Source organism: Microcaecilia unicolor, chromosome 1 (genome assembly GCF_901765095.1).
Source record: "Microcaecilia unicolor chromosome 1, aMicUni1.1, whole genome shotgun sequence".
Taxonomy (NCBI): Eukaryota; Metazoa; Chordata; class Amphibia; order Gymnophiona; family Siphonopidae; genus Microcaecilia; species Microcaecilia unicolor.
In genome coordinates this window covers 282,428,703-282,454,977 of record NC_044031.1, presented here as the reverse complement: position 1 = coordinate 282,454,977, position 26,275 = coordinate 282,428,703, and the positions used below count along the sequence as shown (strand labels likewise).

The following is a 26,275-nucleotide window of genomic DNA, read 5'->3' as shown; positions in this document are numbered from 1 at the left end:
AGTGTCCTTGCCACACCTCTGCTCAGTAGCAAACAGTTGGGATGTCATGACAACAGGGGGGGGGGGGGTCTTATCAGTTTGTTTGTAACAAGACAGTTGGTTGGGATGTCATGACAATGGTCTTTGTCAGGTTGTGGTCAGCCAGAAATTCCTGTCTTGCAACTATCAGTTGAAACTCACAGAAACACAAACAGAAATAAGCAGACCCAAAAGAAAAGACCAGAAAATTCCAGACTCCGAACTGGATTCAACGAATCAGCAGCGTTACTTGCAGCATGGCCATGGAGGAGTCGGAGGAAGACGAAATATGAAGACTGCAGGTCGGACCTCGGCTGGCGGGGGTTGGGGCCCGCCAGCAAAAGTAAGCAGCAGGGGAGGGTTGACGGTGGGGAGGGGCAGCGGCGGGGAGGGTGGGGGAGGGAGGCAAAAATGTGCCCCCCCTCTCTGGCTCTGGCCCCCCCTACTGCCGGATTCCAGATACGCCCCTGCCCTCCACTGTCCTCTCTGATAGGAAACAGGCTCCACTCCTAGCTTTTCCCTTTTGCTCTTCTCCCCTTTTGCCTCCTCCTTGGTCTCTGACAGGGCCTTGGGCAGGAAAGCCACCACTCTTCCCGTTACATCTTTACTGGACTTCCCCCAACAGGAGGGAAGGAAGGAAGACCCTAGGCATCTCACTTCACCTACAGTAGTTTTATACTTTTCTCCAGTTTCTATGGCACACCTAAGGTGGGGTTTCCAATCACTAGACCACCACTTAATTAGGTTAAGTAGCACAACATTTAAATAGGTGGATGAGTTGCCTAGTGGTTAGTACAGTGGGCTGAAAACCTAGAGAACTGTGTTCGCTCCTTTTGACTCTGGGCAAGTCAGTTAACTCTCCATTGCCCCAGGTACAAAAATTTAGATTGTGAGCCCACTAGGGACTAAGAAGCTGTCTGCATATAATAAATGTAAACTGTTTTGAATATACCACAGAAATGTGATATATCAAATCCTATTACCCTTACCAGGGACCTCACGCTGCAGGGAATAATCCTGCTACTTAATCAGATAGAAATATGTGTTGAATTCATTGACAAAACTTATTTCTTAATGAAAAACATTGCTGCAGAAATACCAGAAAGAAAGCTCCACTTACTGTACCTTTTTGTCATATTTGCCTCGCCGTAGTCTCTGGGTAGTGTCACGACGTTTATCGTCATCAATCTAGAGAATAAAAAGCATCACTGGCATTGTAATGCGCACTAAAAATCTGCCTCAGAAATAGAATTACGAAAAGGAATATATCCTTCGAAAAGGAATATATCCTTCATGTGTAACACTTTAAAAAATCTGTTGAAGTTAAAACAGATAAAAATGGATCAAATTTATATTTAAGGAGTAATTTTCGAACTTCAATCATCAGTAAAGTATGTACGTGCTTCCTCTGTGTGCACACTCTGCCATATTACACCCACCCCCGTTTACTAAGCCGAGTGAATGGGCTGTGTTGGAATTAGCATGGCTTAGTAAACAGGGTGGTAAACGTGTGTGCATAAAATTAGCCCACAAAGAGTATGTCCACATATTTACACCTGCTCTTTGATGTGCACGATTTTTCTATGCTTATTTATGCATATACAGTTGAATTTTTAAAAAATATGTGTGCAAATGCATACCCCTCCTCAAACGTGCCTCCAAGAACATTTCCACTCAGTCTGGGTAAACTTCCACATGTAGCTGCCATATGCAAATAAATTTACCTGCATATCGAGCAGGCAGTTTTATAATAACATGTAAAGCACTGTTTTATCCATGGAAATGCTGTTAAAAATTAACCTCTAAACAAAAAAGAGTAAACTGAAGAGACAAATGGAGTCTACTCTATAAACAGAAGATGGCAGTATTGCTCTCAGATGATAGACATTAATAACAGAAAACGGTCATTTAAAAGGAAAGGAAACCCAAGTCACTTTTGCTTCTCTTTTCTGCTTTCTAAACAAGTCAAAGGTTTTAGCATACAAGCACAATGCATAATCCAAGTCCTGTTTTTTTTTTTACATAGAGATCAATTTTCAGTGAGGCAACCACCATTCAAATTCTAAATATATAAAGTGTGTATGTAAATTGCAACTCCGCCTGCACTCCACCCAAACTCCATCTCCAAACACACCTAAGTAGTGTAAGTATAGATGTTCTTGTCACTGGGCTAATTTATATAAGTGGTATTTCCATATGTATACTGCTAGGGAATGTGGTAAAGGCAGTTAGCTTAGTGGGGTTTAAACAAGGTCTGGATGGCTTTCTAAAGGAAAAGTCCATAGACCATTATTAAATTGACGGGGAAAATCTACTGCTATTTGTGGGATAAGCAGCACAAAATGTACTGAACTTTTTCGTGATCTTGCCAGGTATTTGTGACCTTTTCCAAGCTGAAGAGCCCTAACCTCTTTAGCCTTTCCTCATATGAGAGGAATTCCATCCCCTTTAACATTTTGGTCGCTCTTCTTTGAACCTTTACTAATTCCTCTATATCTTTTTTGAGATATGATGACCAGAATTGAATGCAATACTCAAGGTGAAGTCGCACCATGCAGCGATACAGAGGCATGAGCATGATAGTATTCTCAGTCTTATTTACGATCCCTTTCCTAATAATTCCTAGCATTTTGATTGCTTTTTTGGCCACTGCTGCACACTGGACAGAAGATTTCAGTGTATTGTCTACAACACCACCTAGATTTTTTTCTTGGGTGCTGACTCCCTAGGTGGACACTAGCATCAGGTAACTATGATTCGGACTATTCTTCCCAATGTGCATCACTTCACATTTGTCCACATTAAATTTCATCTGCCATTTGGATGCCCAGTCTTCCAGTTCCCTAGGGTCTTCCGGCAATATTTCACAGTCCGCATGTGTTTTAACAATCAGTCTTGAATAGTTTTGTGTCATCTGCAAATTTAATCACCTCACTTGTCGCTCCAATTTCTAGATCATTTATAAACACGTTAAATAGCACCAGTCCCAGTACAGATCCCTGCGGCACTCCACTTTTCACCCTCCTCCATTGAGATAAATGCCCATTTAACCCTACCCTCTGTTTTCTATCTTGGAAAGGATTCCCAGAGCCATGATTCTGCATGCCTTCCCTACTTATCTGGCAATAGGATAAGTTGAACTGGATATTTATTTATTTATTGCATTTGTATCCCACATTTTCCCACCTATTTGCAGGCTCAATGTGGCTTACAGAGGTCTGTTATGGTAATGCCATACCAGGATGTCAGATACAATTGTTGATGCAAAGAGATTAAGGATGGAAAGAAGTATTAATAAAATAGGTAAAGAAAGATGATTTTCGGATTAGAGTGGATTGGTGAGGTGGTATAGTTAAGCTATGGGGTCTCTTTGTAGGCCTTATTGAAGAGGTACATCTTCAGGGATTTATGAAAGTTGGATATTTCGTCGATTGCTTTCAGGTTAGCTGGTAGTGCGTTCCGCAACTGCGTACTCATATAGGAGAAGGAGGTCGCGTGAACAAGTTTGTATTTTAGACCTTTACAACTGGGGAAGTGTAGATTAAGAAATTTTCGGGATGATCTTTTGGCATTTCTGGGAGGCAGGTCCACAAGGTTTAGCATGTAGGACGGGGCGTCTCCGTGGATGATTTTGTGTACTATCGTGCAAATTTTGAACGTGGTCCGTTCCTTAAGTGAGAGCAAGTAGTTGCTATTAAAAGGGATTCAGAAAACATGATCTAGATAGCAAGATTAAACCTTAAAAGATATGAACATTAGTGAGTCTCAGCATACTTATGCCATCAGCACTGACCTTTAGACTAACATGGCTGGTCTCATTTGTTTCCAGTGGTAGGATCTTATCACTAGGAATATGGGACCATTTCTTCTGGCGCAACTCATGGTTTTTTCTGTACTTCCTATAGTAAACGTGAATAAATGGAAAATCATTTTGTGCATATCCATGCAGCTCAGCAGCACACTTCAGTCTCTGTACAGACTGACCCCATCCACACAAGTTCACACTGCTCTGACCATAGGATTGGCCTACTCCATTACCTCTCCTCCCTCACTATTCCATACTACTGGTCTGCTGTCTCTGTTCAATAAATGACCATCATTTACTTTTACCCGGCCCTAAACTTGGTCAATTAGATTCTACTCATCACGCTGCTTTCTTTTTTGCCTCCCCCTTTCATTGGAATTCCCTCCCTTTAGATATCCAAGCAGAAAATTAATTTAAGAATTTTGAATCCAAACTAAAGACCTAGTTGTTTATGAAGGCTTTTACCTTAACCTAAACTGCTACAACTGACTGCTGCTGCCCCCTTCTCCCCTCTCTCTCTTATTTCAGACCCTATTTCTTGTCCCCTCCCTTTTCCCCCACTCTACACCAATTTTCTCTGCCCACCTTCTCCTCGTCCCTCTGCGTGCATGATTTAACCGCTTTCCTGTCACATTTCGTAGTTCCTTTCCTTTTCTAATTTGTTTTGAACTATTGTAAACTACTGAGAACTGCCAGTTAGTCATGGTGGTATAGCAAATTCTAATAAACTATAAACTATTACACCCCAGTTCATCTCCATTCTGACCTTTCTTACACACTACGGGTTACCATATGGCTCCAGAAAAAGGAGGACGGATTGAGCCAGCCGGGTTTTACTTCCATTGCTTTGAAAGCAATGGAAGTAAAACCCGGCTGGCTCAATTACTTCCATTGAAAGCACTGGAAGTAAAACCCGGCTGGCTCAATCCGTCCTCCTTTTCTGGAGCCATATGGTACTGGTGTCACATCACAATCCTTTGGTCTGCAGACCAGGAGATCCTCTTGGTGCCTATGATAATGCTCAGAACAAAACTAGCCCCAGAAAGCAGCAGGTCTCTACACATACAAGATGATGAGTTTTAGGCAAGTAGCCTCCTTTTTTTTTTTTTTTTTAAATAGTGGATATTTAATCCTCCTTTTTGAGCTTGTATAATTATGAGGCCCTTTTATTAAAATGCATTAAAATCTGGGCTTCACAAGTTTTAACCTAGAGTTCCCACAGCCTAAGCCCAGATTTAATGTGGCAGTATTTAGGGCTTTTTAATTTCTTTTTCTTTTTTTTTTTTTTAGCAGGAACAGTTACTGCCTCCTATTTAGGAGGCATGAAGTGCTTCCGTGTTAACTCTGCATTATCCAGTTAGCACACGCTAATTGGAACACGCTAGCTAGATATTTCCATGGCCATTCCCCACCTATGTCATGCCCCCTTCTAAAAAATAGTTTAAAAAAATAAATAATGCACGATTAGCACGTGCAAACTGTCAAATTACCCTATGCATTTTTTTCACATGCTAAATGTGCATTACACCATAATGTCTTTTAGTAAAAGAGTCCCTATAATTCTAATGCTCAGTCTTGGGCTCTTGGAACCCCTGAAGAAACCTGTCTTTAGCCCGGGATGTTTGAGGCAGAGGTAATAACTTTTTACCTGAGTACCAGGAGGCTGATTACAATGGCAAGCAGCACAGTAGATGTCAGCGTGAAAACTGCAATGACCAGGATTTCAGGACTCGGGTCTGAGGGAGGAAGACAGACAACGACTTTTAATGAAGAGAGCAGTTGCCAAAGATTAAAAGTGTGGATCCTGCACTGCATTGTTTCTTGTTTTTTGGTAACACCACAATGTACACTGAGGGCCCTGTTTACGAAGGCGCACTAGCGTTTTTAGCACACGCTAACACTAGAGACACCCATATATTCCTACAGGTGTCTCTAGCGTTGGCGCACGCTAAAGACACTAGCGCACCTACAGCGCAACTTAGTAAACAGGATCCTGAGAGTGTTGTTTGCTTTCCTTACATTACCAAGATCCTGATTACATAACCACAAGTCAAATAACATAAGTTATCCAGCAACTCCTTTTGCAATAATAAATTGTTGAAATAAAAAAAGTATTCAAATCTTTCCTAAATGAAGAGTAATTAGACTCAAATCATATGGACACTTGTAATGAGTTCCAGTTGGAGCTTGATAAGAAACAGTTGATGTTAAACGTCCATGAAACCTAACTGTTTTCAAGGATGGAAAACTAAGCTGTATTTGATTCCACAGCAAATAAGTTGTCTGCAAGTAGACAATCTTAAGTCGGCATCAAAAATTTTGGAACTTGACCATACAAAATCTTGAACATAACAACACAGTTTAAATGTAACCCTCGCCTCTATCAGAAGTCAATGAAGCATCAAAATCGGGGGGAACTCTATCACAACAGTTTACGCCACATACAAGTCGAGCTGGAGTATTCTGTATTGTGTATAATCTTTGAAAAAGAAATCTAGGGGTCCTTTTACTAAGCCGCGTTAAGCATCTACATGCACCCAATGCGTGCCAAAATGGAGTTACCGTCCTGCTACCGCATTGCTCTTGCTCAGACCCAAAATGGACACGCGGCAATTTTGATTTTGCTGCAAGTCCCTTTTCAGCAAATATAAGAAAAGCATTTTTAAAGGCATACTGAAAAATGGATTGGCGCATTCCCAAAACCTGCGCCTACACTACCGCAAGCCATTTTTCAGCACACCTTAGTAAAATGACCCCTTAGTACATCCTATGTATACCACATTACTGCAGTCAGTATAAGCCAGTATGAGTGTTTGCACTATCAATCAAAAAGCTGATTCTTCAAAGTTCTTCTTGATGGGCCTAAATTTTCTAAACATATTGAATGAAATTTTCACCAATTTATTAAACTGAAAAGTATTTTCTAAGGAGAGTAAATAACTCTGTTCTAATACAGTCTATTGGACCAAACCACAAAAAAGTAATCTTTTCTTTATTTAACTTGAGTTTGTGTGAATAAGCCCACTTTTCTGCTAAATTTAAACAATTCTTCAGTCCTCCCAAGTTTTTATTATCGTCCACTCCCAAGGGGAACAAAATGCACATATCATCTGCATAAATGAAATATTCAGTTTTAGTTTGCTCCAATAGCTTCCTTAAAGATCTCATTATATTAAACAGTAAATTTGAATGTTTATTATAGTAGGGAAAAATGCATCGTAGGTTCCTGGGTAGCCCCAGAGCCTTCATCTATTTGGTCCTGGTGTGCTGGGGTTCATTGCCTGCAAGGTGGGAGGCGAAAGATGCAGCACTTTCTGCAAAAAGGGAGCAGAATTATCTTTCTGTATGGGATCCATACTTACAGTCTCTCACACAGATAGCAAGAAGCTTGATTCTGAATCACATGTATACAACTAGCAGAGGACAGGGGAGTTGGTGAAGCTTTATTGTTTCCACTTACTCAGACTGTTGTAATCTTTGGGTTTAGGGAGGGGAAGGAGGAGTTTAGGGGGACAGGAGGAAGGGGGTTGAATTAGAGGAACGATTGTGTTTTGTTTGACCATGATAGGGGGCTATATGAAACCAAGCTCTCTGTGCTGTTTGAGATCTCCCTCTCTCTCTTTTTTTTTTAATACACCTTATTATTCTCTCAATTTAGATCAGATTTGATATAAAATATTAAACAGTATGGTGAGCCCTGCAGTACACCACACCCGACAAATCAGCTTGTATAAGTAAGAAACTTTTTCCCATAGCAAGTCAGCACCTAGGCTGGTCTAACAGGGAACATACCACAGTCTCCATGATATAACCTGTTCGAAACCCTGACTGGAAATAATGCAATATATCAAAGTGTTCCATAAAATTAACCAATTGAGTGCTGACCCATCCCTCCATGATTTTTGTAAATAATGGTATGGAAGCCACTGGCCGATACTTGGTGATTTCCTGTACTCCCACTTCTCTCAGTGGAAGCTACTATTACTCCTCAGGATGTAACCTATATATTTCTATGCAAAGAGAAAGATGTGTGAATAATGTTTTTAAAAAATGTTTTCAGAAGGGAAGTCATATAAGATACTTGTCCTTATCTAATTCCTGTGACCACTCTAGCCAGGATAGGATACAGGACTGTGCACCACTCTCCTGTACAGCCCTTGCCATCCAATTATTCTTCCCAACATAAATATACAGTGGATGGCTCTGGCCTAGGTTAATCTGTTGCATGTGTTTGCATTGAATTCTGAGAGACATTAATATTTTTGAGAGGTGTTATAATACTTTGTCCGGGTTTAAGACTAGAGTCAGAGCTCCAGTACTAGTGATGTCATGAAAAATACATGCTCGGAGCTTTTAGCTTTCCTTCTATTGAGTGGCTTTGTGGGGAGGGGGGGTGGTAGGAGAGAAGGGAGAAGAAAGAGTGCTATTCCCTTATCTCTCTCACACTTCTGAAACACTGTTGTTAGGCTACAGCATTAAGGGACCCTTTTACTAAGCCGCGTAGGCACCTACGCGCACCCAACGCACATCAATTTTGAGTTACCACTCCACTACCACGAGGCCCTTGTGGTAATTTCATTTTTTGACGCACATCTGACATGTGCACTGGAAAATATTTTTATTTTCTGGTGCACGGGTGGCAATCGGGTGGTAATCGGCATTTTACGCATATAGACCATTACCGCCCGATTACCGCGTGAGACCTTACCGCCAGGTCAATGGCTGGCAGTAAGGTCTCAGACCCAAAATGGATGTGCGGCAATTTTCATTTTGCCGCACGTCCATTTTCAGCAAAAAATTTTAAAAGGTATGTTTTACAGTGTGAGAAGGAAGAGGCTGTCCTACCCTGGTTAGGCCCCTAGAGGGCGCTGTTCCCCTAAAATGTCCAGGGAGAAGGGCTGGGTGAGTCACTAAAGGGAGCCAGTAAGGGGTATATAGCAGGAGGTCGCTAGGACTGAGGAGAGTCCTGGGGATAGAAACAGGTGCAGCAGGTTATGGGCTGGGTCCTGTTGGGTCATTAACCACTTAATACCCCACCTGAGTGGTGAGGGAGAGAGGAGAGCTAGCAGCTGAAGAAGAGAGCTGGTAGCTGAAGCAGGAGGATCCCCATGAGAAGTACTGGCTGAGCCCTTTGGACTGGTGGTGAACTGTGTGCAAAGCAAGGAAGCTGGCTGGGGTAAGAAGGCCCTAGAGTGTCAGGTATAAGAACTGTGTGTTACAAGGAAGGACTGTGTGTCCAGGTTACAAGGAAGGACTGGGTGTCCATGTTACAAGGAAGGACTGAGTGTCCAGGTGCTTAAGCTGGAAGATTGAACTGAGTAGGAAGAAATGTTTAAGCTGGAAGGACTGTTTAAGCTTGTCAAAGTGTTTTAAGCTGGAAGAAGTGTGCCCCAGGAAGGGGGAATAAAAGATTTGTATGAGAAATATCCTGTTGGTGAGACCTGACTGTGTTTGCCTTTTGAGAAGCCGGTCACCCTGAGCAGAAAGGGGTAGTAGAATAATTTGCATAAAATCTGCATACTGTGAACCAGCTCACCCTGAGTGAAAGAGGGACCTGGGATCCTGAGGTGGGAGCTTCATCTTCACAATAGCTTCATCTTCACAACAGGTATGCTGAAAACACGCGTCTACACTACCAGAGGCCATTTTTCAGCGAGCCTTTGTAAAAGGACACCTAAGAAAATACTTAACTAAATCAATTGGCAGTTAAAGCACACGAAACTAAGACTGAGAGGGGAGCCAAGGCTGATTTTGTGTGATCTGGCTAGTACAGATATTCTAAATGTAAGTATTTACAATACAGTGCGTAGAGGCATTGGAACAATAACAATGGAAATGCATAGGAGATGCTCTAAGAAGAAGATGAAGTCCCACTCCCACAGAGACTGCTTATGAAACTGTACCACTGCTAGAACTCACCAGTTTCTAGAAGACGGTCACTGGGAAGCTTATGGTTTTTCCAGAAGAAGTTGGGTTTGTCCTCCAAAACAACTGTGTCATTGGTGCTGGTATCAAACCGGAGCAAAGCAGTGTACTGAGGAATGACAAAAGTTAGTCACTCTAGCCTTTAAAAATAACTTAATACCTTAATTATAGCATTCAGAACATAAAAAGTGTTACCTCCAGAAGTATATATATATATATATATATAATCAGGAGCGTAGCTGCTATGGGGCCAATTGGGCCAGGGCCCCCACAGATTTGGCCCTGGACCCCCCTACCGACAACCCTCTCATCCCCCTCGCCCGCCGCCAACCCGCCATCGCTGTCTGCTACCTTTGCTGGCGGGGGACCCCAACCCCCGCCAGCCGAAGTCTTCTTCCTTCGTTTGGTTTCTTGAGTCTGACGTCCTGATCACGGTCAAAATCAACAAAGTTGGAACACAGAGATCGACTTTTTATTGAGCTAAGTTTGTTTTAATATTGTTTAGCCAAGATAAAAGATTTCATATAGAGGTTTTCTGGTCGATGATGAGGAAGTCCAACCCCCCTATTGACTTTTCTGTGTGTCAAGGGGTTTCTTGAGGCCTTTTCCTCTTGAAGACATAAAGAGTACTTGCTTGAAGTAATTTCTTTGAGGACCTAAATAATTTTCTACTTTCATCTGACTGATCTAGGTATCTCAACCCTATTTTCATTGTTTATTCAAGTGGATTAACACTGCAGAAACACTATCCAGCTCATTTTCGAAAGGGATCACCGGCGATCTTCCGACACAAATCGGGAGATCGCCAGCGATCTCCTGATCCCAGCCAAATCGGTATTATCGAAAGCCGATTTTGGCCGGCCCCAACTGCTTTTTCGTTGCGGCGCCAGCCAACCTTCAAGGGGGCGTGTTGGTAGGGTAGCGAAGGCGGGACGGGTGGGCGTGGGTACAGGATGGCCGGCTTCACCTTATAATGAAAAAAAAATGGTCGTCTCGAACAAGAATTTCGCCGGCTGGACTTGTCCATTTATTTCTAGGACCAAGTCTGAAAAAAGTGCCCCAACTGACCAGATGACCACCGGAGGGAAGCGGGGATCACCTCCCCTTACTCCCCCAGTGGTCACCAACACCCTCCCACCCAAAAAAAAAAAAACTAAAACTTTTTTGGCCAGCCTCTATGCCAGCCTGAAATGACATACCCAGCTCTTTGACAGCAGTATGCAGGTCCCTGGAGCAGTTTTTAGTGGGTGCAGTGCACTTCAGGCAGGTGGACCCAGGCTCACCCCCCCACACCTGTTCCACTTGTGGTGGTTAATGTTGAGCCCTCCAAAAAACCCCAAAACCCACTGTACCCACATGTAGGTGCCCCCCTTCACCCCTTAGGGCTATGGTAATGGTGTAGAGTTGTGGCAAGTGGGTTTTGGGGAGCTCAGCACCCAAAGTAAGGGTGCTATGCACCTGGAAGCTATTTTTGTTTTGTTTTTTTTTTATTTTTTTTAAGTGCCCCCTAGGGTGTCCGGTTGGTGTCCTGGCATGTGAGGGGGGCCAGTGCACTACAAATGCTGGCTCCTCCCACACCCAAATGCCTTGCATTTCGCCGGGTTTGAGATGGCCATTATGGCTGAAAAACGAAGCCGGCCATCTCATATAAACCTGGCGATCCTGCTCTAAACCCAGCGGGCGATTTGGCCGGCGCCAAGCGTATTTCGAAAATACGCTTGGCTCCGCCCCATCACGGAGCCGGCCCCGAAGATGGCTGGCCATCGATTTGGCTGGCGCCATTCGATTATGCCCCTCTATTTTGTCCAGGAAAAAAATAGTTTAGGGTTGCAAGCTGACATCCTTTTGATTGCATTGCAAGCAGTAAAGCTGTATGCTATTTGTCATCTTAGCCAGATCCCTATTCTTGAAGCTGGCAGGAACCAGGAGTGCTACAAATTGAACATAGTTTGTGCATGGAGGCAGGCTGTTTGTTGTTTACGTGAATATGTTGAGCATTGTCTGTAACAGATTACAGTGTCTGTATCTTTAAAATGGATAAGATTATAAATCCCTGTAATCCTGTAACAGGCTCTTGCACAGCATAGTCCCAGATCCCTGTGTCATATGGGACTCTTTCTGTTGACTTGCCTTGTTCTCTGTGCATGTTGGGCTAGTTGCCCCCCCCCCCCCCCCCCAAAAAAAAAAAACTGTATCTGCCCATGCTGTACTTTGCTATATGACCCCTTTTTAAACCTCTGTGATATTAACAAGATTTTATCAGTATAAAAGTATAAACAGCATTACTACTCAGTGTGTTGCTGAATTCCTCTCATCTTCTCTCTTGCAGGGGGAGAAGGCTGGTTGAGAACAGACTCCCAGTTTGCAAGGCAAAAACTCTTGTCCAGCACATCTGAACTGTAAGTTATTTTTCTTTGACTGGGAAGATATGCGTTGCCAGAACATGGCGGCTAGGCTCTCATTGTTCCATTCCAGCTCAGCTGCTAGGGTCCGGAACTGAATGGCATAGAGGGGCATAATTGAACGGGCCAGCCATCTATAAGGGCGGCCATCTCTAATGACGGCCCCGTTAAGAGCCGTACCCGACTGTATTATCGAAACAAGATGGCTGACCATCTTTCGTTTCGATAATATGGTCGGGGCCAGCCAAATCTCAACATTTGGCCCGCCCTTAGAGATCGCTGGCATTGAAGATGGCCACCATTGGTTTTCGCCGATAATGGAAACTAATGGCGGCCATCTCAAATCCGGCCATTTGGTCATGGGAGGAGCCAGCATTTGTAGTGCACTGGTCCCCCTCACATGGTAGGGCACTGCAGTGGACTTCACAAAATGATCCCAGGTGCATTGCTCCCTTACCTTGGGTGCTGAGCCCCCTCCAAAACAAAACCCACTCCCCACAACTGTACAACACTACCACAGCCCTTAGGGATGAAGGGGGGCACCTAGATGTGGGTACAGTGGGTTTCGGGTGGGTTTTGGAGGGCTCCCATTTACCACCACAAGTGTAACAGGTAGGGGGGGTGGGCCTGGGTCTGCCTGCCTGAAGTGCACTGCAGTACCCACTAAAAACTGCTCCAGGGACCTGCATAGTGCTGTGATGGAGCTGGGTATGACATTTGAGGCTGGAATAGAGGCTGGCAAAAAAATTTGTTTTAATTTTTTTGGGGGTGGGAGGGGTTTGGTGACCACTGGGGGAGTAAGGGGAGGTGATCCCCGATTCCCTCCGGTGGTTATCTGGTCAGTTTGGGCACCTTTTCAAGGCTTGGTCGTGAATAAAAAGGGACCACATAAAGCCGGCCAAATGCTCGTCAGGGTCGGCCTTCTTTTTTCCATTATCGGCCGAGGACGGCCATCTCTTAACCACTCCCCCGTCCCGCCTTTGGTACACTGTCGACACGCCCCCTTGAACTTTGGCCGGCCCTGCAATGGAAAGCAGTTGAAGCCAGCCAAAATCGGCTTTCGATTATACCGATTTGGCCGACTTTAGGAGAAGGCCAGCCATCTCCCGATTTGTGTCAGAAGATGGCCGCCCTTCTCCTTCGAAAATAAGCAGGATATAGTCACCTAGGGTCTGTGACCCCTGTCATAAGTTCAGTAGCTCTGTGGCTGCTGAGGTAGCTTTGCCAGGTTCCTCAAAAATCCTATGAAAATGAAAAGAAACTCTGCCAGGTTGTTCAGTATAGGTTCATTCCTGTCCCAAATAGGGGAGGCCCAGGCGAGAGCAGGACCAGTAAGGAGGGAAATGAGATAGGTCGCTTTGACCCTATCAGAAACAAAGTCTTTTGCTTGTAATTTGAATACGATTTGAAATTGGTTCAAGAACCCCCGGCAGGTCTCTGGGTTCACATTGAAGCGAAGATGTGGGGCAACACGAATTCCCATGCCACTGATAACAACAGCCGGTCCAGGTTCTGTGACAAGAGGCGGGGCTGCTACCAGAGTGACATCTGGCCCTTGGATATTGTCCATCCGATGGGTCAACATTTGCACAGCCCTGGATAGTTGTTGCAGCTAGAACATGAGCTGCTGCAACAGCTGCAGGGCTGGTGACTGTCGAGCTCATAGCCTTCACAATCTGTTATGATCCTGGGTGGTGAGCCCTAGGGCCGTATCCGGGTTACTGACTACAGCAGACAGGTCACCTCCAAAGCCAAAGGAGAAGAGGTAAGAGCTTGGCAGGAAGCTTAGAAACACAGCCGAAGCTTGGCAAGGTAGGAACTAGGAGACAAGGCTGAAGCTTGGCAAGGTAGGAACCAGTTGTGAAGGCACTCGAGGTGGAACTGAGCTCTCTTAAAAGCGCCCAGACCCATGACAACACCCAGATGCGCCCCTCCGACATCCCACCACTAGGTCTATATCCAGTGGGCACCCTAGGAGGGTGTGCGCAAGCACGGGACACCAGGAGGACGCCATCCCACAGGCTTCTCCGGTAAGTCTGTCGGGGTTGCAGTCAGAGTCATGACCAATCTATGACACTGTTGAAAAATAAAGTACTCAGAAATGTCTCCAATTTCAGGCAGAAGTTTCTGCTGCAGTAGGACATTTTGCAGTTATTTGGAAAAATGTTGAGGGTCCTTTTTTTACCAGACACTGTATATGTACAGTTGAGTAAAGTATGTGGCAAGCTAGTGTAATCCCCCATAAAGGGGATTACTAAAGAACAGGAAAGAACTCTCCAGAATTACTAGTTGAAGGGTTCTGTGTTGTGGGTGGCAAAGGATCCAGCCCAAGGGGGTGGGTTCTTGGGTAAGTTGCAGGAAGAAATGTTTCTGGTTGTTGAATGACAGTAGGGTGGAGCTAAGAGGTAATCAAACTTGATGTTATACTGAGCACAGGGTCTTTGGTTGCCTCTACCCCCGCCAAGATCCATATGGACTAGGGGGTGTCCTGGATGGGTTTAATAAACTAAGGCTGATCTAAGTGGAGGTTTTTGCCAATTCCAGCATTAACTGTGAGGAGGAGAAGTGCTCCAGGTGTGTAGGGACAAAACCCTGCATATGGCACTACCATGGAGAACTACCCTACATTATGAACCTAACTTTTACAGACTTGGCTATTGTCTGTTCTCATGCAGAGGCTTGGTACTGTGAAAGTCCTCTAGGACAATGCGGAGATATCCAGTCTGACAAAGGCAAAACAAGTGTTTACAACAACACTTTGGTTTACTGTACTTGGAACAGAACAAGAACATATAGGGCACACTGGGGAACACCATGATGTCATGTTCCTGTCAACCTGGCACCAAGACCCGAGGAGAGGGTATAAGAACCCCTTCCTTGAAGCTGTTATCAGCTAGTTGGAGAGTGAGCTGTTATGTGACGAGACTGAGATAACTGCCCTCAACTGGCTCTAAGCCGCCACATAATGATGGCTCATTAATCTGTGGCATCACTCTCCTGTCTACTCTTGCCGGGATGGAAGAGCTACCTGCTCAGATGTAGAAAGGAAGCAAAGAGCATACCCTGCAGTACAATTAGGAGTGGTGGGAAAGCTCAGAAACAAAGATATTTAAAAAAAATGCTATACATATACCTGCTAATGCTGACTGTATGAAATGATAACATATATTCAATCTTTTAAAAAGTGGTTTACAAAAGGGTATTAATTGACTAACGGCACTGCTTCACTTGTCAGCTTTCCTGCTTATTTTCGAAAGAGAAGGGCGGACATCTTCCAACACAAATCGGGAGATGGCAGCCCTTCTCCCAATGCCGGCCAAATCGGCATAATCAAAAGCCGATTTTGGCCGGCTTCAACTGCTTTCCGTCGTGGGGATGGCGAAAGTTCAAGGGGGCATGTCGGCAGGGTAGTGAAGGCGGGATGGGGCGTGGTTAAGAGATAGCCGTCCTCGGCCGATAATGGAAAAAAGAAGGGCGGCCCTGATGAGCATTTGGCTGACTTTACTTGGTCCATTTTTTTTCACGACCAAGCATCAAACAGGTGCCTGAACTGACCAGATGACCACTGGAGGGAATCGGGGATCACCTCCCCTGACTTCTCCAGTGGTCACTAACCACCTCCCACCCTGAAAAAAACAACTTCAGAAACTTTTGTCAGAATATGTCCTTTGCTATGTTGAGGACATCCAAACTGTTTTTATGAGAAGGACAGCCATGCCTCTGACACCCTTTTTATTTATTTATTTGGACTTTGGATCACAAGTAGCAGCAGTGGGATTTGAACTGGCCACCTCTAGATTGCAAGACCAGTGCTCTAACCACTAGGCCACTTGGCTGAAATTTGGCCATCCCTATGGGGGTGGGGGCAGTATGCACGTCCCTGGGGGAGGGGGAGGTATGTGTGTGTCACTGGAGGCATAATGAAGCCGTGGACGTCCTTCTTGCAAACATTTTGGACATCCTCAACTGCCCCCCCCCCCCAAACACAGGGATGGCCAAATTTCAACAGAGCAGAGTAGGGTGGCCTAGTGGTTAAAGCACTGCTCTTGCAATCTAGAGGTGGCCAATTCAAATCCCACTACTTGTGATCCAAAATCCAAATAAGTAAATAAAAAGGGTGTCAAAGGCATGGCAGTCCTCACAGAAACATTTTGGACATCCTCAACTGCCGTTGCTTCCCCTCCTTAAGAAGGAAATCGTGTGCAAATGAGCTAATAGCGAGCAGCTCATTTGCATGCAATTTCCTTCATGCATGCCCATTCTTTTCCAGATCAGTTAGGGAAGGGCTTTTTACATTCAGTTAGTGGGACCAGTGCACTACAAATGCTGGCTCCTTCCATGACTAAATACCTTGGATTTGGCCGGTTTTGAGATGGCCGGCCTCGGTTTCCATTATCGGCGAAAACCGATGTCGGCTATCTCAAACCCAGCGATCTCAACATTTATGTCAAGATTTGGCCGGCCCCAACCGTATTATCAAAAAAAAAAGATGGCCGGCCATCTTTTCCGAAAATACGGTTGGCTCCGCCCATTTGCGGAGCCGGCCACGGAGATGGCCGGTGCCGTTCGATTATGCCCCTCTTTATCTCCTGAACTTAGTGTTCATATTTAAATGTACAGATTTTATTAACAGTTTTTTTTTGTGGGGGGAGTGGAGGAAATAATCCCTTCGCAATCCCCCTCCATCAGTTTTGCTGGGCAGGGGGCAGTAGAATGAAATTTAGCTTCCACTGCTAAGAAGCCTCCATTTATCCATGTGGCAGTAGCATAGAACAGGGCATCTATGATCTCCGGCTTGTTTTCTACAGCATAGATGCTATTTTTGTTGAAAACAGGCCAAATCAATAAACTCTAAGGAAAAAACATCTACAGCACGGAAATGAACTGCCTCTTAAGTCTAAGCACCAGACAATCTGCTACCAGGGGCTGTCAGTAAGAAAACAAGACTGCACAAGCATTGCAGAGACAGAATACAAGGAGGTCAGAGTGCCTGATGGGCCGATGATCAGAAGCCCTGCTCTGTTCCAAACAGCACTCTACAAAAAGTGCCGGAACAGCGCAGGGCTATAACGCCCCCTATGATCAAAGCTAATAGCATGCAAATTTATGTGCGCTATTAGCTCTGATCATAGGGTTACTTTTGCGGGAGGATTGTGCCTGAGCATGTGCCCAAGGCACAATCCTCCCGTAGAAGTTGTTTGACAGGTCCGGACTGTCAAAAGCCTTGATCTGTCAAACAGCAGAAGAGGGTTCACAGGGTCCTGGATTTTCTCCCGGACCTGTCAAACCTTAGGCCCCCCCCCCCCCGGCCCCCACCCTCCAACGCACAAAACCCTGGTGGTCCAGTGGGACCGCTAGCTTTCCCCCTCCCACCCCCACCCCCAAAGCAGAAAAACCCAGGTGGTCCAGTGAGACTGCTAGTTTCCCCTCCTCCAACCCCCCCTCTACATCAAACAAAAACGCCCTGGTGGTCCAGTGGGACAGCTATCTATCTGCCCCCCTTCCCTGGCAGCCTACCTATGGGCGTCGTAGTGGGAGGCGGGAGGGACTAGCACTCTCTCCCTCCTCTTTGGGCACCTTCCCAAAACTGGCGTATCCTAGTTTGCAATCTGTGTTTTAGCCCCAGTTATCAACCATATTATTATGTCAAGCTTCCACACTTTTTTATGACTCCATGTAACCTACTTGGATACTGTTTTTGAATTCTAGATATTTGCTTTAGAATTCAGCTCCAGACAGAACGCACATACCTTATTTGTTTGCTCAGTAGTATACAGGAGGGTCAGGTTCAGCTCCAGGTCTCCAAACTCATCAAGGATCACAGGGCCCCAGAATCCTGAGGGACACAGAAATATAGTTAGTGTATACCAGAGTGTCATGATGCTCAGATAAATGTTTTGAGCCAAAACATCTACATATGGGTTTCTCGATGCTATTTTCAGTGTACTTGGGGGGGGGGGGTGGCGTAGGAAGGAGTCATTGAGTTTAGCAAGTCTACAAGAAAAGGGTATGAGATCTGGAAATGTTCATATTAGAAAGAAGACTAGCAAGAGACGAGAGGAATCATTCAGGACATCTTTATAGCTGTCGGAAACCTTGCACTAGTTGAACTTATGCCTTCAAACGGAAAGGATTTTCAGTCTGGTACGCTACTAATGGCCAGGACCATATTATATGCCCTCTTATGATCATTTTGCACTACTTAAATCATAAAATTGTCTTGGTCTTCAGTCCTCTTCTATCTGAATACATCTCAGTGCACTCTCGATGTACTGTGCTCCAGTGAGAACCTTCCAATTTCACACTTACAACCAGTGGCATAGCCAGAAGGCAATTTTTGGGTGGGCCAACAGGTTGGATGGGTGGGCACTAGAGAAGCACCTGCCACCTGATACACCCATGCCCTGCCCTCGCCCCTACTCCTACCGCACACCTACCCCACTCCCAATAACTTCAATGGGAGGAGCAGTGCTGGCCTCAGTGGCTGCAGGCCACATTGAGAGCTAGGGGAAACAGGTGAACTCTTCATTCTCCACTGAGCCACAGTCCTCCAATACACATATATTTCCTTGTGCTGTACCAGCAGTTCTCTCCCTTCCCTCCAGTTCTCCTCCCCCTCTTCCTCCCACGTCCAGCAGTTCTCCTCCCTTCCATTCAGATCCCCTCCTCCTCTTCCTCCCACATCCAGCAGCTCTCTTTCTCTCCAGCCCCCTCCTCCTCCCACATCCAGCAGCTCTCTCCCTTCTATCCAGATCCCTTCCTCCTCTTCCTCCAGCAGCTCTCTCCCTTCCATCCAGTCCCCTCCTCCTCTTCCTCCCGTGTCCAGCAGCTCTCTCCCTTCTCTCCAGTCCCGTCTTCTTCTTCCTCCCTTGTCCAGCAGCTCTCCAGCCCCTTCTTCCTCTCCCTCCCATGTCCAGCAGCTCTCTCCCTTCCCTCCAATCCATTCAGATCCCCTCCTCCTCTTCCTCCCACATCCAGCATCTCTCTCCCTTCCCTCCAATCCCTTTCCTCCCACATGTCTGGCAGCACTATCCCTTCCCTCCAGCCCCCATCCTCCCCCCACAAGTCCAGCACTTAGTTCTGCCTTCCTGATCCTGCCCCAACCTAACATCCCTCGCTGTAGTGTTGCTGCTTTTTCTCCCGCAGCTCCGGGTACGGCCGTCTGGGAGGCAGTGTTCAGCGTTGCCTGTGTGCCCTGAAATTCTTCTTCTCCCCAGGCTCTGCTGCCTCAGTCCCTGCATTCTTTTTTTTTCGCCCATCGCGCAGTGCTGCCATTCACACAGACAGCTCCACTCCCCTTTGCCGCATCCATCTCTCTGATGCACTTCCTGCTTACGTAGGGCCAGATGGATGCAGCAAAGGGGAGCGGAGCTGCCTATGTGGATGGCAACCCTGCGTGACAGGCGAAAAAAAGAATGCAGGGACTGAGGCAGCAGAGCCTGGGGAGAAGAAATATTTCAGGGCAGGCAGGCACGCAGGCAACGCTGCCTCCCGGATGACCATACCCGGAGCCGCGGGAGAAAAGGCAGTGACAGCGAGCGAGGGATGTTGGGTGGGCGGGCCTCAAGGGAAAATGGCTGGGCCTGGGCCCCGCCCGTGGCTATGCCCCTGATTACAACAGGTTGCTCACTTCATGAAAGGCTTCTTTCATGTAAAGCCACCTTTTTCTTGGGACTTAAATCTAGTCCTAGCATCACTCATGAAGTCGCCTTTTGAACCTCTAAAATATCTTACTTGGAAAGTACCTTTCCTAGTAGCTATCTCTTCAGCTAGAAGAATTAGAGGGGCATTTTCGATATGACATCTAAATCTGAATTTGGATGTTTTACACAAAACATCCAAATTCTGAACAGGAAAAAAGGTCATTTTCGAAAAAGAAAAACATCTATCTTTTTTTTTTTTTTTAATACTATGGACGTTTTATATTTTGGACGTTTTGTGATTTGGACAATTTCTTTTTTTGGTCCATTTTGGAAAAAACAAAACGTCCAAGTGCAGAACGTACAGAATCAAGCCATTGGGATGTAGGAGGAGCCAGCATTTTTCATAGACTGGACCCCCCTGACATCCCAGTACAGTGATAGGGCACCCTAGGGGGCACTGCAGTGGACTTCATAAAATGCTTCCAGGCACACATCTGACCATTGCTCCCTTATTTTGTCTGCTGAGCCCCCCAAAACCCACTACCCCTCAACTGTACACCACTACCATAGCCCTTAAAGGTGAAAGGGGCACCTATATGTGGGTACAATGGGTTTCTGGTGAGTTTTGGAGGGCTCGCAGTTTCCTCCACAATTGTAACAGGTAGGGGAGAGGTAGGAGGCTGGGTCCACCTGTCTACAGTGCACTGCACCCACTACTAGACTACTCCAGGGACCTGCATGCTATTCTGATGGACCTGAGTATAACATCTGAAGGTGGCACAGAGGCTGGAAAGTAATGTTTTTCATCACATTTTGGGGGGGTGGGAGGGGGTTAGTAATCACTGGGGGAATAAGGGGAGGTCATTCCTAATTCCCTCCAGTGGTCATCCAGTCATTTAGGGCACCTTTTTGTGCCTTATTATAAAAACAGGTCTAGCTCAAAATGTCTAAGTTTTAGACTTGGACATTTTTGTTTTGTTCCATTATGGCTGAAAAACGTCTAAGTCTTAGGAACGCCTAAGTCCCGCCCTGAACACGTCCCTGAAACGCCCCCTTGAGATTTGGACATACTTCTGATGGACTACATAGAAAAACATCTAAAAATAGGTTTCAAAAATACTGATTTGGACGTTTTTGTGAGAAAAACATCCAAATGCAGACATATGTCGCTTTTTAGACATTTTTCTCTTGAAAATGAGACTGGTAGTGAATGTCAGGCTTAGGTAACGAACAAGATGTATACTCAGTTCCATCATCACAAATTTTTCCTTCAGACACAACCCAAGATTCTACCTAAAGTTGTCACACTTTTCCACCTCAAAAACGAAATAATGCTTCCCATCTTCCAAAGCCATTCATACTCTAGATTAGAGGATAATTCTCTACAGGCTACCTAAAGCTAGGCACCAGGATGATATGCACTAAGTGTGAATTCTATATCAGCAAATATATGCTCCTCACTTTGACAAGGCTTCCCCTTTCTTGCTAAAATTTCACTGACTTCCCATAAATGCCAGGATCACCTTTAAAATATTTGTGACTGTTTACCAAACCATATATGGTTTATCACCCTCCTACATTTTATTTTATTTATTTGGATTTTGCTCACTCCTTTTCAGTAGTAGCTGAAGGTGAGTTACATTTAGGTATTTTGCTGTCCTTGGAGGGCTCACAATTTAAGTTTGTACCTGAGGCAATGGAGGGTTAAATGACTTGCCCAAGATCACAAGGAGCAGCAGTGAAATTTGAACTAACCACCTCTGGAAGTCAAGACTGGTGCTCTAACCACTAGGCCACTCCTCCACTCCACTACATGCAACAACTAATTGATTTACCTTCGGGTAATACAGTAAAAACATCTAGAAAATACCTCACACTCCATTATTCAAACTGCAAAGGTCTTCCTTATAAATCAATCCTTGCTGCAGGCTTCACATCTCAGAGCACCAAACTTTGGAATTATCTACCCAAGCAATTAAGGTACTTGGATTATCTGAGATTCTGTAAATTACTAAAGGCTTTTCTTTAAGTACATATCTTATCAAAAGACAATACACTAATACTGCCATCTCTCTTATATGTTTCAACATAACTGTTTCAACATAGCCAGTACTCTAGCTTAGCTTCATGACAAATACACAATTATTCCTAATATGTTAAAATGCTATAAATATCTGATTGTATTATATTTTTGATGTAAACCAAATTGAACCTGAGTTTGTTTGGGATAATGTGGGATCCAAATGTCATAATAATAATAAGCATAGATGCCATTATAGAATGCTAATGTAGGTCGGCAGTTACTCATCTAACTTTAGGCGTGAGCATATACACTAGCTCAATGCTCATGGCTAACTGCTGTCAGTTAGACACGTAACTGATAGTATTCTATAACCTATGCGCATAAAGAGTAGTTACTTACCTGTAACAGGTGTTCTCCGAAGACAGCAGGCTGCATATTCTCACAAGTGGGTGACGTCACGTCGGCCCCGGAGGATTTTAAAGCAAAATCTAAAAATCTCTTTAACTGCGTTCCGTCGCGTGAGCGATCGCACCACGCATGTGCGCACACATCTTCCCGCTCGCCGTGCGGACACGCCCCTCAGTTAAATCCAAAAGATGAAGGAGACAACTCCAAAAGGGGAGGTGGGAGGGTTTGAGAGAATATGCAGCCTGCTGTCTTCGGAGAACATCTGTTACAGGTAAGTAACTACTCTTTCTCCAAAGACAAGCAGGCTGATATTCTCACAAGTGGGGTATCCCTAGCTTCCAGGCTTACACAACACAACAAACAGTGGTCAATTGAGTCTCGCAACAGCGAGGCCAGAATAAAAATTGACCTGAAAGGAAGAAACATCTAAATGAGTGTAGCCTGGAACAGAACAAAAATGGGCCTAGGAGGGTTGGAGTTGGATTCTAAACCCCAAATAAGTTCTGCAGCCCCGACTGCCCAAACCGACTGTCGCGTCGGCTATTCTGCTGAAGGCAGTAGTGAGATGTGAATGTGTGGACTGATGACCACGCCGCAGCTTTGCAGATCTCTTGAATAGTGACTGATCTTAAATGAGCCACCGACTCAGCCATGGCTCTAATTTTGTGAGCCGTGACATGGCCCTCTAGAGTCAGTCCAGCTTGGACAAAAACGAAGGAAATGCAATCTGCTAGCCAAGAAGAAATGGTGCGGTTTCCGACAGCAACTCCTCTCTATTGGCATTAAAAGAAATAAACAACTGGGCGGACTGTCTGAGGGGGCTCGTCCGTTCCACATAAAAAGAGCGCAGCTTGCTTTTGCCAGGGCTTGTAAGATGAGGGAGAAAGAATGTTGGCAAGACAATTGAAGGGATCAGATGGTACTCCGATACCACCGCCAGTAAGAACTTTGGCTGCATGCGGAGAACTACTCTGTTAAGATGAAAAGTAAGGTAAGGCGCTTGAGCTACTAGAGTCTGAAGCTCACCGACCTTACGAGTTGAAGGAACAGCTATCAAGGAAAATGACCTTCCAGGTCCAATACTTCAGATGGCAGGAATCCAGTGGCCCGAATTGAGCTTTCAGCAGCTGGATGAAAACGACATTGAGACCCCAAGATATTGAAGAAGGATTGATAAGGGTTTTGACCGAAGCATAAGAGCCAATTTTCAAAATTATTGGGGGTGCTAAGCCCAACAGAAACCCCCCCCCCCCCCCCTAGACACATACAAGGAATTCTCTCAATATTGGGGGAGAAGTAAACCTCTCATGAAGTGGACAGCTAAAGGCTGACCTTTTACACGTTGATGATAAGCACTTATTGCACGAAGATGGACACTGACAGAGTTGGTCTTGAGACCAGACTCAGACAGGTGTAGAAAGAACTCAAGCAAGGTCTGTATAAGACAAGAGGCAGGATCTAGGGCCTTGCTGTCACACCAGACGGCAAACCTCTTCCATGAAAAAGAATAACACCTCTTCGTGGAATCTTTTCTGGAAGCAAGCAAGACTCGGGAGACACTCTCTGGAAGACTCAACGAAATCCATACTCTCAACATGCAGACCGTGTGAGCCAGAGATTGGAGGATGGGATGTAGAAGTGCCCCCTCGTTCTGCGTAATGAGAGCTGAAAAACATTCCAACTCCAGAAGAAGAGGGAACCATATCTGACGCGGCTAGAAGGGACCGAACAGAATCATGGCTCCACAATCTTGCTTGAGAATAAGCAAAGCCTTTTCCACCAGAGGTACGGAAGAATACGCATACAGAAAGCCTGTCCCCCAATGAAGGAGAAAGGCATCCGATGCTAGCCTACCGTGAACCTGCAGCCTGGAACAGGACTGAGGGACTTTGTGATTGGACTAAGTGGCAAAAAGATCCACTGAGGGGGGTGTCTCACTCCCGGAAGATCTTTCGAGCTACAGTCACGCTCAACAACCATGACTGTAGCATTATCCTGCTCAGCCTGTCAGCCAGACTGCTGTTTACGCCCACTAGATAAGTGGCTTGGAGAAATGCCGCGTTGGCGGGCCCACCGCTACATCTGCATGGCATCCTGACTCAGAGGGCAAGATCCAGTACCCCTTTGTTATCGAGTACATCGCAACCCGATTGTTTGCTTGAATTAGAATAATTTGGTTGGATAGCCGACCCCAGGAGGGATGCAACCTTCGTCAGCAGCTTTTGTGGCTGAGGAAGTTGGAAGGGACGCCCCAGAATCAAATTGGAGAGAATTGACCACCTCTGAAGGGAATTCCGAAAACTGGTGAACAGTTGGATCACATCCTCGAGATACCCTGAACTTGATACCACTGGGAAGCTAGGATGCACTGAGCGGATGTCATGTGTAAATGTGCCATGGGAGTTACGTGAACTGTGGAAGCCATGTGCCTAGAAGTCTCAATATTTACTGTGCTGTAATCTGTTGAGACGGGCAATCATCGTGTTAAGGGAACACATGCACTCCCAGTCCATGAAGAGACGCTGCAACAACAGCCAGGCACTAGGAAATCATTCTCTGGACGCAAACTGGGTATAAGTATCCTGTAAGTCCAGAGAGCATAGCCAATCGTTTTCCTGAAGTATGGGAAGAAGGATGCCCAGGGAAAGCATCCTGAACCAAATATCTGTGTAGGCCCCTTATGTCTATGATGGGACGCAACCCACAAGGAAGCACCTGGAATAGAATATCAACCCTTCTTGCCCTGGTGGAACGGGCTCGACTGCATTGGCGCTGAGAAAGGCGGAGAGTTCCTTTGCAAGTACCCACTTGTGATGGAAGCTAACGGATTAAGCTCCCAATGAGCAATGTGGAGGGTTTGATTCCAGATTGAGAAAGTATCCTAACCGGACTATTTGAAGAACCCACCGGTTGGAGGTTACAAGAAGCCACCTTTGGTGGAGAAAAGTTAGACCTCCCCCTGACAGGCAGATTAGCCGGTATGGACATTTTTTTTTTTTTTTATTTTATGGTGGCTATGCTGAATTGGAGCCAGTCAAAAACCCGTCCCTGGTTTTTGCGGAGTAGCTGCAGGAGCCTGATTAGGTGCACGCCGTTGACTAGAACGAGCGTGCTGTGGCATAGCCTGAACCGGCTGTCGAGAAGCAGGAGTATACGTACGATCCCTTAAGGCACAAGGAAAACTTCTCTTCCCTTTAAAGAACTTCCGAGATGAGGAAGTGTATGCACAGAATATCTACAATTTTCTGCTGAGTCCCCTCCTCCAGGTGAGAGGCACGCAGTCATGAGAGTCTGCGCATCACTATACCCAGAGCAGAAATCTAGATGTTACATTACAAGTGTCGAAAATGCCCCTGGACAGGAACCTGCGACACACCGTTGAAAAGATTTAGCCTGCTCCGGTGGGAATGCTCGTAAAGATCTAGCAGGACTCGATTTTGGACGCGATCATGCCAGCCTGGTACGCCGTTCTCCCAAAATAGGCTAAGGATGTATGCTCTGGCCCCGAGGGCGTCTAAGCAAGTTTTTAGAACTCCTATCTATTCTGAGAGCAGAATCCACCACCGCAAAATCATGAGGTAACTGAGGCCTAATGAAACTGGGTTCCCCGTGGATCCGATACTGGGATTCAGTCTTCTTATATCATGTTGTAGAAGACTTAGGTGAAGATGGATAGTCCAGGACCTCGAGCATCTGGGGCCTTGGACTGATTCACAATCTCCACTGTAATGTGTCGAGACAGATAGAAGATCTAGAGAATTCTCAGCAGAGAAAACCCCATGACCTTCATGTTCATCAGATGAGCCATCATTGAATTGAACTAACAACTCAGACAGAGCAGCTCAGATCCAAACCCGTCCGACATGGAGGCCCAGTAACCTCTACGACGGGGTCGAGAAGTTGACTCTCCAGATGACTCCAGTGAAGGAGAATCGACCCAGTAGGCTGCGAACACCAATACCGGAGGCAGCATCGGTGAAGGAGATCTAATCCCAGGTGAAAAGCTAGATGCCGCAGGAGCGCTAGCACCAATGGCACTCGATGGTACCGT

At 45.6% G+C, this 26,275-nt stretch overlaps 1 protein-coding gene across 1 annotated transcript in view; it reads right to left on the bottom strand.

Moving 5' to 3' along the window:
* Window positions 1-26,275, bottom strand: part of GUCY2C (guanylate cyclase 2C) — a 246,423-nt gene that overhangs the window by 105,169 nt on the left and 114,979 nt on the right. The window contains exons 10-14 of the mRNA XM_030211775.1: window positions 17,901-17,986; window positions 9,758-9,857; window positions 5,472-5,559; window positions 3,812-3,917; window positions 1,144-1,206 (exon numbers count right to left, since the gene is read on the bottom strand). Coding sequence (XP_030067635.1) covers window positions 1,144-1,206; window positions 3,812-3,917; window positions 5,472-5,559; window positions 9,758-9,857; window positions 17,901-17,986 — 443 coding nt within the window. The remainder of the gene's footprint in view (window positions 1-1,143; window positions 1,207-3,811; window positions 3,918-5,471; window positions 5,560-9,757; window positions 9,858-17,900; window positions 17,987-26,275) is intronic.